This window comes from Pagrus pagrus (assembly GCF_965226575.1).
Source record: "Pagrus pagrus genome assembly, chromosome: 16".
NCBI lineage: Eukaryota > Metazoa > Chordata > Actinopteri > Spariformes > Sparidae > Pagrus > Pagrus pagrus.
This window is the reverse complement of record NC_140200.1, coordinates 17272129-17285912: the sequence shown is the minus strand read 5'-3', so window position 1 is coordinate 17285912 and position 13784 is coordinate 17272129. Positions and strand designations below refer to the sequence as shown.

General features: G+C 40.5%; 1 protein-coding gene across 1 annotated transcript in view; it reads left to right on the top strand.

Annotated features, from left to right (window-relative positions):
• The window catches only part of ryr3 (ryanodine receptor 3), a gene marked incomplete at its 5' end in the record, with an annotated part of 125295 nt that overhangs the window by 8325 nt on the left and 103186 nt on the right, over positions 1-13784 (top strand). The window contains 1 exon segment of the mRNA XM_084377371.1: positions 9787-9906. Coding sequence (XP_084233497.1) covers positions 9787-9906 — 120 coding nt within the window.

Genomic DNA, 13784 nt, shown 5'->3' with positions numbered 1-13784 from the left:
TGAGTGTCCCTCAGGTCATTCGGTTCATTTTCATTTAATTCCAACATGGTTCAGTTTGTTGTCAGCTCTGTCTCTGTAATTGTTTTCTCCCTTAAGGCCATTTAGCATTTTTCATAGGCTATTGTAATCCACCTCAAAGGGCCTGAATATGGATTTCCCCACTCAGCTTCTTACTGTGTGTAATGGGACACTACCATTTGTGCCCTTTCTGCTGATTTGAAGTCGGGCAACCCTCAGTTGGAAATGTTGCTGATGTCACTTACTTCCGTGCACTAATCAGAGTTTAGCAACATTTAAATCAGAGAACAGTTGGTGTGTTGTTTTAGTTTGGGAACCAGATGAATCTGCAAGCTCGTGTTTCATTTGCTCTGGCAATTACGCTTGGCCCCGCTCCCGTTCATACAGATCTCCCTGCGACTTGGTTAGTAACCGGCCAGACACTGTTTCTCTAATGTGGGGCAGTAAAAGTGGTGCTGTAACTCTGTAAACTAACACTCTTTCAACATGTTACAGCGAATTTCACCCGCTTAATAAATTCTACCTAAACATAATTTCCTTTTTTAAACTGTAGATTGTTGCTTATTTAGTCAGGAACACTTTATTTATATAATAAACTTGTCTTATTGACAGCTGCTTATTTACACATCCAGAAGTTATGGAGCAATATATTCTTTAAATTTTAGTTGCGGGAGGGAGATATTTGACCTTTTAGCTGCTAAATGCTCCATTATGTTCACCAGCTTGTTGCTAACTGTATCTGTCAGTTGGTTTTTAGAGGTTTTTTTTGTATAAAATGGCGCAATGAGAGTGGAGAAACTCAACCAAATCATTAAAGTCGGGGGCCAGACAGCCAGACAATCGTGGCCAAGTCTGATTAGCATTATAGCTTTTTTATAGGAACGCCTTGCTTTATACTGTAGTCAATGAAGAGCTCAGGCGGTGCATTTGGCTGTGAAGTGCCATGCTCATGGGCACATCATAGTAATAACAAGGGGGCTCAAGACCTGAATTACTTCCAAACCCAATTTTCAGTGTTTGATGCGAAGAAAACTCCAGTGCTTGAATCACTGATCTCATTTCACTTATTTTCTGACAAGAAAGGACTTAAGGGTGCTTCACTTTGAGAAACATGATTTTATTTGTCGTTTTGCTAATAAGTCTCTTATCTTTTAGTTTTTCAGTAAGACCACCGACATCCTAGATATACCATTTTCTATTCGCCGTGTGCATCCAACCGTGGCAGCTGCAGTCTCGAGATGACATCGTGTAGCCTGATGGAAACTATTTCCAGCCCTTGTGTGGAGGGAGGTTTACCTTGTCACAGACTGCTTCTGATGTATTGTGAAACACTTAGATGCTCGTTGAATTTATCTTGCGTCGCGACCTCTATTGACCCGTAGCTATTTGGTCTGTCTGAGCAATGAATATTTGACCTCTGTGAAATCCATTCAGAAGAGAAAGTGCTTGCCTTATCACGCTGCTGTCCTCTGAGGCTTTTGTAGCATAAGAGCTAAAAAAATCATCTAATGTTTGCATCAAATTTGGCGCACACAGAGCTGACAGGGTGGAGGGTAGAATAAGTGTAGGCCTTGGTCAGGAGCTGAGAGCTTAGAGGGAGAAAAGAAGACTTAAGTTGGCTTCAGGTGAATGTCCTCACTTCGCCTGATCTCTTCATTCTCTTTCAGCCTGTTTTCACCTCACAGCCACACACACACACACACACACACACACACACACACACACACACACACACTCTTGCCTGTGTCCGCTCTGTCTCATCAGACAGGATGATGGACTTTACAGAGGCTCCAGCCTCGTCCCTGACTGGAGGCCCTCCATTCCTCAGCGCTTCTGCTGAGGCTGACGCCTCGGCCTTGCACGCATGGGGGCCTCTATTATTTGAAGCCGCTCTAAAGCAATATGCATACAAACTAAGCCAAGAAAATCCAATTTGTTATAGGAACACCATATAAATCTTGGAGTCTGTGATCCATGGCAGTGTACTGTGGGGCAAAACTCGCTTGACAGCAGAATTTTATCTCATTTTTTCCCTTAACATAGAGCTCGGCTGTGCGGTGCGTTATTCATTTTGACCCATGATGTCGTCTCAGACACGTGTATGTACACCTACACCCATTCTGCATACAAGTATGTCCGAACATGACGTGTGACAGTGACCTCGTGGTGTTTAAATGCATCTTCAGTAACAAAACTCTGTGTAAAGTCAGAAAGGCTGTGATCACCTGCAGAAAGGTCAAAATTACTTTTGTGATGCTTTTTTTCTGAGGACAATAAATACTGAACTTCCAGGGCAATGAATATATATGAAAACAGGAAAGAAATGTGAGTGTTTCTTAAAAGGCAAGTAGACATCTGCCAACTTTTACTGAAACAATTCTGCAAAAAACGACTGTGGCTTTCATACCCACCAACGTAAGGCTGTGAAAAAAAAAAGAGGATGCCCCACACAGCCCTACACAACAGACTAACAGAATAAATGCAAGGATGTGAGTGTGAAATGGCTTTTAACTCATGTTAAATTTATAGCTAACAGTAAAATAAATGAACAAAAAATAATGTCAATAAAGGGGAAAGTCGCAAATCTTGGGTCCAGATGTTTGAATCCGCCCTGCACACTGATTATGAATGTGAATGTGGAAACGCTGTTCAAGCGGGACCTAAATAAGGAACCATATTTCTTCTTCTTGGAACCTATTTCATCCATTTTCAGCTGCAAACTGAGCCATTTGATTTGTATCACTATGAAATCGGGAGATTTGTAGGAGCGTGTTGGCAGGTTCCTAATGTGTCTCATTTGCATCCAGGAAAAACACACATTAATGTCATTAAACATCCTGTAATAAGGTTGGTTTGTTTTTTACACAGAATGGTCATTTCCTGCTGACACTGCAGCTTCATTGTTTGCACTGTGGAGCTGAATGGCTGTTTGGTTAAGAGAAGTCTCGTTCATTTAAACATCTCATTAATCAGATATGATGGAAAGCCCAGAGGAGCTGCTGCTGCTGCTGCTGCTGCTGCTGCCTACTCAACTAACTATAGTCTGTAACTGTCAGTGACCATGACGGGAACAGTGGTTTACATTTTCCAGCTTTTCCACGTCTGCCTACACTCTTCTTAATCACTGAGTAGTGACTTGTAGGCTTTTATTTTTTTAGCCCCACTAAGAAATGCTCATTACTTTTTGTGTTCAGTTTTGTCTTCGTGCCATTTATCCATTCACTGCATTTACTGAAGCTTTTTAAATTAGTTTTCTGACTTTGTGTAAAACCATATTGAGCGGCCAGCGACACAACTGTAACAAATCTTATTCATGACTTATATAAAAGACTGGCATTTGCTTCAAACCTTTTGAAGGGAGTTACAGAAATGTTGACTCAGTGTCCTCTCAGAGAGAAGGAGCAATAAAATGAAGGCTGATACTGATTTCAGAGCAACAGAACCACCTCATGGTTCCTGCATTCAAGTCACTTAAGCATGACTGAAGCAGAAAAGCATAGATAATTAGTCAATATTAAATCTTTACTTTAATGCAGAAATTATCTCATCCGAGCGAAGTCTAGACTCGACTCAAGTGATATTCCAGTTCGGGAAGCCTCCAAGACTGTGAACTTTGCATGAGCTTATTGGACAATGTGCAGCAGCGACACACTCCAAGCTACGTGTTCGCGTGTGTTCCTCAACCCACTGTTTAGTCCAGCAAATAATGCGTGCGTCAGTCTCCTCTATCATCACCCTGATTGTTGCTGCATTGTCGAAGGAGAAATCACAAGGCAGGAGCTGTCAGTAGAAGTTGATTTGAGATTTTTAGATCACACGTGCGCAAGTTACAAACTCAGACATATTTATATTTTCCATAAGTGAATAAACAAGCTGTTCTCAGAGGAAAATAAGGTCCCAGAGCACTGTTGGTGGCAGGGTCCGCCAAATATAAACAAAGTAAAACAGTATGAAATTGTGTTGTCCTTTTTAAGGTCAGTTTGTTTATTCAGTCATGAAAACGAAAACAGCTTGTTTATTTAGTTTGTTTATGCATAAAAATCAGTCAATGAAGTCTTTCTCTTCTGATTAACATTTCTTCCTACATAGTGCACCTTTGAGCAAAGTTTATTATGTTCAAGATCTTTTATGAATCAAATTTAAAGGTGCAATATTGAAGAACTTTAGTTTAAAACCTCAGCTGAATGTGACGGAATAACACTTTTGACATTATGTCAACATGACATGTCAACATGCTGCCCCTTTTTTTGTTTTGAGTATAAATTCAACAGGTGGCCAATTCGTACATATTGCACCTTTTTTATAAGCACATCGTCTGAAATTATCTTAAGATGAAGTTAAAGTACAAAATCTAAGAACATTTTTATAAATGAGCCTCCTGAATAGAGATTTTCAGATTTTTTTTTAAGCTATTTTTGGAGCCAATCAGATATTCACCCAGCATATAAATAGAGGTCTGTTTCATCCCTGTTTCTGTTTGGGCTGATAAAAAATATGAAGTAGCTGCAGGTGCAATCAATGCAGCCGACTGTGTCTGGAGTCGAACCTGATATAGCTCGGACATGGACTAGAAACACTAACTGTAGAGCTAAAAACAAATCCTCAGTCTTCCTCTCTGTCTCTCTTCCTGTTTCTTGTTTACACCCTCGTCTGTTTCTGTTTTGTTCTATTTTTCACTGCGGCTGCTCTTCGTCAGGTTCTCCGCTGCCTCTAATCATTTTTTCACACTGTCATTATTTCCTCCCGTTTCCTTCAGCTCGACGGGGTTTTAAAAATTGATCGTAAGGTTGGAACACTGTGAATAATAACTTAATTATTCATAGTCAGGTGCTTGGCAGATGACTCGTGAGTGCAGAGATTCTCCAGAAGTGTCTTAGCTGTGATGCTTTCATGACTATTTCACAATGTTCTTGATGCGAGCTCTATCCCTGATTCTGATATGCACCAACTTCAGCCCTTCTCTGGCTTATCAGGTTGTAGTTCTCACACATCTACACTGTATCTACTTTGGTCTCCATGCTGTTAGCTAAGCTTCACTAAAACACGTAGCTCAACCTGCACTTAGCACCCTGCCTGACATTTATGAGAAACACGACGCCTGAGCGGTCACAGCAATTGAGACAGACTACACACTGAGACAGTGTGAACAAGGAGACAAACGTGTTGGAAGTTTCTTAATTCCCTTCACTTTTTTAAACCCGCTTCTGTCTGCCTTTTTTCCCCCCTGTGTAAGTCTGCCTGTTGATCTCCACTGAGCATGTGCAAAGCATGAGTGTGAAAATAGCAGCGCTGAGGGATTGAACAGATTCACCTTTTCTCAAGTTCACATTGGTGGCAGCGCCGGGTGAGTTTGCGGGAGTTTATTTGGCACGCCGGAGCATCTGTAGCTCTCGGGTTTCGGTTGGTGGTTGCATCGGGCAGCTCGCGCACACACGCGCACACACACACCTGTCGCTGTCTGTTATGGCGCACAGACGCTTGGCGAGCGAAGTAGAGGAAGAAAGGAAGGGAAGAGTGGGGAAACACCGAGGGTCCGTTGAGACGACGGTGCCAGCGGTCGTCTAACCGAAGATCCAAGAGTGACAAACTTTCATTTGTTTTCTAAAGCAGAGAAGTCTCGAATCTGCAGGATCCAGAGGGATATCGAGGGGTGGCGAGGACGGGTGGGGTCGGGTTGGGAGAGGGCAGGGTCAAGTTCCCGCTCTACACTTGGAAGCTGGGTAAAGCAGCCACCCAACCCCTCGCTTGCCTCCTCCCGCTGCAGGCCAGGGCCCTATACATAGTACTGATGCTGCTCTTTAGCTGTCTAGCAGATGGTCACACTGCTGCTGCGAGGATCACTTTGCCTTAGATTCACCAGATTCTCTGGCTAGCGATCAAGTCAGGGGTACAGAGAGAGACAGAAAGTGTCTTGGGGAAAGCGTCTTGGCCGTGGCGACGCATTGCTGTTTCGTTAGATTTTGAGATCCGATCATAGCGATTGGATTTTTATAGGAGGACGTCCACCATGTATATATCCTTGACATTAAACCCAGTGTCTCCTGTGGTTGTATTTATTTAGAGCCATGTTGGCATTATCATCCATTCTGCTCTTCCTCCCGTTGCTTCACTCTGCTCAGATGACTGGATGGCATCCAGTCTATGCAGAGTTTTGATCCCAGTGCAACTCTGACCACTTCTGCTTCTGAAGCTGCACTATCAAAGAGGGCAAAAATCAATTTCAGTGTTTCTGAGCCTTTCGGTGTGCTTGTCAACTCGGAACAAATTCAAGTATGCATGAATCATCGCCTGGCTTTCAGTGTAGCGTTCGAGTGTTGGATCTATTCGTTGCTCTCGAGGATTTTCCATAAAACATACCATAAAATAAGTCACATTTACAGACAAATGTGGCACTAAAGATCACCTGTTGCCTTAAAGAAAAGCATACTACATGCACTCATAGCGTGTCGCTAATGTTTCCAGCCTGGTCGGTTTCATAAGGCCACCAGAATCCCAAACAGCTGAAGAGAAAGAGTCGCATTTACTCGATTTTAAAGAGGTGACAAGTCTTCGGTCATCCCGTGGCCATATTGAGTTTCCCTGTCTGTAGCCTGAAACAACAAGCTGTGTTTCCTCCATCACACGACGACCCAGAAAGCAGCAGCAGCAGCGATTCGGAGCCAATATTGATGTTTTCTTCTATCAGTAATCGCCTCCCTGAAGCCCAAAGTCGAGTCGTGGGGTATTTAAAACGCGTCTGGAATGGACTGCCGTGCCAGCTCGGCCTCTTTCACTTCGCCTTGACATTTAACTCTTTATTACATATATTTATTACCCCGCAGCATAAACTGACCAAAGCATATCCTCAATATGGCTGTTAATACACTTCAAAGACCCAGACACTTTGCCTTTCTGTTGGCTGTGCTCTAATTGGCTTCAGTGCTAATTAGCTGCTGTATAAATCACTACATGCCCCTTCGACCATAATTTGTTTATTCATCAATTTCAGTCACATTTTTCTCTTCCGGCGATGTTTCCGTGGCATTTTATTGATCACATGTATGAAACAGAGATCATAATCTGAACAGTGAGTTGATGCTTAACATATTTTACCCGTAACCCTCAAAGACCAGCCTCAGGCAGCTAAAAATAGCTTTTGTTCTGAAAGGTTTAATAACTTTTGATCTGATAATATCCACATACTTTGAAAACTCATGTAAAGAAGAGTTTCTCAGCTTTTTCATTCTCAAGTATTGATTCTTCAAGGAAACCCATGTAGTTTCTTCCTCGGGGCCACCCGGCATTGATTGTCCCCAAGCTACTTTTGTTCTTCATGTTCAGCGGATATTATATGTCACTTTTGCTTCAGTGTCCTCTGTTATGATTGAATCACTTTTGTAATTAATCTTTGAACTTTTTTGGGCACTTCTACATGGTCAGTAAATGAAATATAGAAGTGTTTCTCAAACTTTTAACACTGTGTACCGCCTCAGAAAATATCAGGCTCTCTAAGGTCCCGGCAGTTTCAACTGAAATATTCTCCTCCTGTTCTGCACTTCTCATCTCGACAGTTCCCCTTTGGAGCCACGTTTGAAGTGTGTTTGAACCTTTCTTTGAACCTCTGCTGACTATCTTGCCATCATAAGTTTTTAATTTTAGCTCGCTTATGCGCACACAACATGCATGAATTTTAGACTTCATGCACACTTTTTAACCATTTAAAATTACAATTCAGTTGAAGTAGTCCAACTATAAATTCTGATAGTATTAAACTTTTTTTTGTGAACTTATTTCACTTCGAAAACACATTTCTTGGATTCCTCAGGGTGCCACTACAGGGAGTTTGCATACTCACTATTCCCACAGTTTGAGAATAGTGGAAATATACATAGTCCAAAGAATCCAAGTACATTTTTTAATAAAAAAAATAAATAACCCTAAACTTCCTGAGGCTCTGTCAAAATACACAAGATTTAGAAAATCATCCATTCTCAGACAAAGCAAAAAGGGGCTCTGTGTGAAAAATTTGAGCAATTTACATGTTTTAACCCTTTTTTTTTTATTGGCAATATGTGAGCTTACTGTAATATGACATGAAAAATGAGACCTTCCCCCGTCTCTCTCGGTTGCCTATACACGCCTTTTGGATGATTTTGTTTTAGTTGTTTAATGCTGCCGGACTGTTGATTTCTTTGTGAAGGATAGTCGATAGTCCGAAAGGATGTGACTTTGTGCATGCTCTCGAGGGCCTCGTCTGGTAACAGAGAAACAAATAAGGTCCCCAGAACACCATTTGAAGCTAGAAAGGTGGCAGGGTCCGCCACATATAAACAAAGTAAAACAGTATGAGAGTTTGTGTGCTTTGTGTTTGATGTTTTATGCCTAAAGAAACTAAATTAACTCAGTCAATGAAGAGCTTTCTCTTCTGATTAAGATTTCTTCCCCAAACCTGCGTACTGGACTTTTAAATGAGCCAGACCAAGATTGAAGGTTCTCCTGAATCAAATGATGTAAGGCGCTTGATGCTGAGGGTAAATACAGGAGGGTCAGGTGCACCAGAAATTGTTCTAGTTCTGTGAGGGAATAATTTATTGTGTAGGATTTTACAGCTTTGTGCTGCTCAGTTAATGAATTCAATGTGTGTGTTATTGTCAAGAGACGAGTCAGTCCAGTCAGTATCTTTTTTTTTTTTCTGACTGTGAACACCTCCCACATATATAAACCAACACATTATGGAACAGCTCACACTAAATATGAAGCGAATAGATCAACTTTAGGCCTCCTACGACGTCTGTTTGAACTTCTACATCTGCTGGAAGAGCAGAAAAACCTGTTCTGGATTTTTGCTTGACACCTTTTCTCCTGTTTTCCATTTCATTTCCACCTGTACAGCAGTGTGAAATCACAAATTAGACACTTTCATTTTCTCTTTATTTTTGGATACAGGAGATGGCAGTACGCAGGAAAAACCCTCTCAGATGATTTCCTTCACACAAGTCTGACCACGCGGGGACTTTGCATTCGCGCTAAATTTTTCTCGTCTTTGGGTCCAGGGTGCCGTTTGTTTCTGAAATATTGTCAGGGTCTGTTCTCTCGCCTCCTGAGTCTGTGGGTGCTGTGCAGCCTGTATCTAACTCTATTGAATTAATACTGCTGTGAAGGAGGTGGGAGCCAGAACCATGGCAACCATCAGCTCAGATTAGTGTGGGACGTGAGCTGGCAGGAGACGCGCACACACACTCTCAGACACACACTTGTAGTACACAAACAAATCAATATCTGTGTGTGTGTGTGTGTGTGTGTGTGTGTGTGTGTGTGTGTTGCCAAATAGAGCCCGACCCTCTCGACCCTGACAGATACAGATGTTCATTTATTGGCTGCGCTGATTGAATCGAGGTTTTCCTGTCTCCCACAGAGATATCAAAGGTTTAGAAATGATATTACTCAAAGGTGCTTTGCCGTCACTGCTATCGATTCATATAGTTTTTGTTGTTTACTTCTCTGCTGCTGAAATGCTTGTTTGTTCTAATTTGGCAACAACATATTTCCCTGCGTTTCCTTTAACCGATTTCCCTCAACAGTCAGCCCGAACCCCATGCAGCAAAATCTAAGTTTTCCTAGCTGTCAAATATCCGTTTGTATATTTTGATTCCAAGTAAGGAAGGGAAGTGCAAGAAGCAACCAAACCGAGCCAATATAGATTATTTCCTTCCTGTCTGGTCTTGTTTATTTTGGATAGGTCACTGACAAACATTTTTGGCTTTAAACGCTCCTCTCTTCTCCTGGCAGGATGACGAGGTGGTGCTCCAGTGTGTGGCCACCATCCAGAAGGAGCATCGCAAGTTCTGCCTGGCCGCTGAGGGACTCGGAAACCGTCTGTGTTACCTGGAACCCACATCTGAAGCAAAGGTGAGGATGGCACACAGCGGTGTTTAAATTTAAAATTCAAGGCAGGAGTGGATGTTATGAAGAAATGGCAAGTAAGTTGCAGTTTGGCATGAGACGAGCAGCTATAGCAACTACAACGACAAAGTATAATGACCTTTAAGAAGGTGGAGACGTTTGCTTCTCAAAATACTTCGGCTGAAAACTAGTTTGCTGCTCTCATCATAGATCCTTTTTTTTCACTTTTGTATCCTCCACGCTTTCTTTACACCACCCATCATGCACTCAGTGTATTTGTTCTGACTTATTTTAATGTGGATGTTATTTATTACTAAGATGCAGAGGAGGATTAAGGCCAAATGTGAAAACATGAATTTGAGTTCTCACTTTTAAGTCAGAATTCTGACTTTTCTCAGACTTCTTATAAAAAAGTCAGCCCTCAGATACTTTTTATGTGGCTCTCATCCTCCTCTGTAGCATCCTATAAACATACATTTTCCTTAGTTGTTTCCCTACGATTGAACAGTCAATAGTTAGTAGTCCAAATGCAACCTAAATACCGATATGCAGCCTATCACTTGGAGTGGCAGCAGCTGGGCATTTCAACCATTTCGGATACCATCAGCTAAATATTTTTAACCCTTTGGGCCACTCTTACTTCATATACTGTATATATCAACTGTTAACTTTGAGCTATTTCAACCATTTCTCTAATACTTTCAGTTTACTATGTAAAATGTTTAAAGCCTTTTAGTTTAAACTCATTTCCACCATTTATCCAACGTTTATTCTGATGTTAGACTAAACGTTTCATCTGTTTACAGTTAGATAACTATTAATCCTTATATTTAGCAACTAATTGATCTGTTTATCCATTATTTTTAGATAACTACATGAAGTATTTAGGTTACCTGACTCTACTTTATTCTTTAGGCTGTTAAAGGCTAATAAACTAGCCCATTTCAACCATCTAACTTACTTTTAGCTAACTACAGTCATCCATTAGGCTACTTGTGGCTAACTAGTTCAGTTTACTTCAACCATTTGTCTATTACTTTTATATTTATTAAAGTTGTTCATCCTTTCTTTTTAACTTAACCATTTGGCCTATCCTACTTTCAGCTAACCATGTCAACCAGATATCCAAACCAACCAACCATTTAATCTGTTTACTTTTAACTTAGCATACATTTATCCTCATGTTTAGCGACTAATTAATGTGAATATACTTTACTTTTTGATAACTATTTGACACACTGATCCTTACTTTGAGCTAACTATTTAAATTGTTATCGATTAGTTTCAGCTAACTATTTGTACTGTTATTACTTTAATTAACTATGTTGACCATTTACCCTTACTTCTAGCCTATTTAACCCATTAGCCATAAGTATTTCAACTGTTTATTTGAAACTTAAACCATTTATCAAGCCTTTTGAATTGTAGTGCTATTACTTTAATCAACTACTTTGACCATTTACCCTTACTTTTAGCTTATTTTGACCCATTAGATCACTTGTACAGTAGCTAACTCTTTCAATTGTTTACTTTTAGCTAAGTAATTTTAATATGTATTATTATCTATTGCTTTTATCTAACTATTTGAACTGTTAAGCTAACTAATTCAACCACTTATCTTTCAGCTGTTAATTTTTAGCTAATTTAATGTTTAGCTAACGTTAAGTAATTCAGCTTCTCCACACTTGCTAAATTAGTTAAGGTATGCACTTTTAAAAATAACTCATGGTATTTTGCAGGTGTTACAGGACAATATTTATATATGTGTGTGTGTGTGTCTATGTATGTATGTATGTATGTATGTATGTATGTTTGTTTGTATGTATGTATGTATGTACAGTATGTATGTATGTATGTATGTATTTTTAAATGAAATGGGTTTTTTTTTTGGTTTTTTTTCTCAAGTTAGTTGAGCTACTCAACAGCATGTGCAACAGCAGAAGTCGGGTATGGGTTTCAAGTACCCCTTGTTGGAACGCTGTTGCTAGACATCCCGCAGGTTGATGAAGAAAAGCTACTTATAAAATGACAGAATGAGGATTTACTTAATCTAATATCCAGCAGAGGCATTCCTGAAACTTAATTAATTGAGTGCAGCTTACTCAACGTCTTTCTTTCAAATTGGCCCAGATATGATTATTCAGACATTTAATTTTGTGAAAACTACACATGTTCTCATTCATTTTTAATCTAAATAACCAGCAGATGGGTTTCCTAAATCTGAAGGACTGTTAATTCTGACGAAGTGTGACAACAGAAAAAGTTGGAGCTGTATTAGTATCTCTGTTGGCTTGTTATGTCTCCTCTCAGGAAATGAATTATCTTGCAGTAATTAGATCCTTGAACGGTTAAATTCGAACCTATACAATACTTGGAAAAAGCATGTTCAGACAGCCTAGAAGCACAAAATAAGGTTGCATCCAAAAAAAAAGGGCTGCAGCTTAGTTTCTTCCTTGGCAGTCTCTTTGACTGATAGAGTGTAAATCAAGGAACACTTGTTATTTCCTTCCCTGAAACCCATCTGTTTATCCTCTCTTTCCCTCCCTCCTGCTCTTATTGAGATGAGCTTTCATGTCAAATAATGGGGATGAATTAGAAAGTGCACTTCCTGCTCAGACCCTGTAGTGCAAAGTACAACTACTTAAGATAGAAACAATCTCAAAATGGGTGTCTTGGTGGTGCGGAGATAAAATTTATCGCCTCCTCTGCAGAGATTGAGGTTCAGTTCCCAGCGGTGGTGCTTATAGTTTGGCCTGAACTCCAACAAACACAACTGACACTTTTTATTGGGGCCAGTTATGGATCCTGTTTCTGCACTGGTGCATCCCAGTGGTCGGTCATCGGGCGTGGGCACACAAGACGACAACAGCAACAAATCTGATATATAGAGGACGGTTTTGACCACTTTTGTTATTTTGGAGTGACGTCTCTCATTATAACTGTGTGTTACAAATTAGTATTTTGCTCCCTGTGGTGTTGAAGCAACACAACGGAGCTGTCAGTGCTGTGTTACACGCCTCATTAATTTTCTTTTTGACAAGATGTACTGTAAAGTCTTCAAAGAGACATGTTGAATCCAAGCAGATCGTGACGTTTCTGGAGAATATGCTTCTCAATAGGAACATAATTGTTGTATATCATTGTGTGCATCATTTGTCACAACGCTTTCAGTCATATTTCTCAGACAACTCAATAATGAGGAGAGCAAGTTTGTTGTCGCTCAGTAATGCAGACAGATGACGCAATCTATAATGTAAACCGATGATGTTATTACTGTTTTATTTTCGGCTTCACACTTGATGTGCCAGATTAGGATGTTGTTCTGAACTGTGAATATCAAGTAAAGCTTGATTTTAATTGCAGCACTAAGCAACAACACTTTATAAAAAATTTTGGTTTGGAGGGTTTGTTTCCGTTCAGCCACGTCTCTCTCCTCTCACCTTCACACCGGTGACAATGCTCCGGGCCTCCTTGGGTGTGAAATGTGGCTGAATGTCGAGGGCGACGGCTGTGGTTTGGCACGAGGGGAGGGGCCGTCATCTGCTGGCTGATCTCAGGTGTTGACACCTCATTTCCTAGAATCTAACGAAGCCTGGCAGCCTGTCGGTGCCGGTAGAGAGAAATAACGCAGAGTGAAACATAAGGTCCGATTAAAGACAAATTCTGGGGCAGCGTTTTTGCTCCAAATATGTAACACCATGGAATATTACACATTTTATTGCCACTATGATGGCATCATTCATGCATAAATTTTAATATTCAGGAGGAAAAATACCATTTTGAAATTAAAAAATCCTCTTCCTAAAACAAATTTAATACATGAATTTTAAAGTCTGTACCGACAGAAACATTTATGCCTAGCAGCTAGAATTGATTTAGCACAG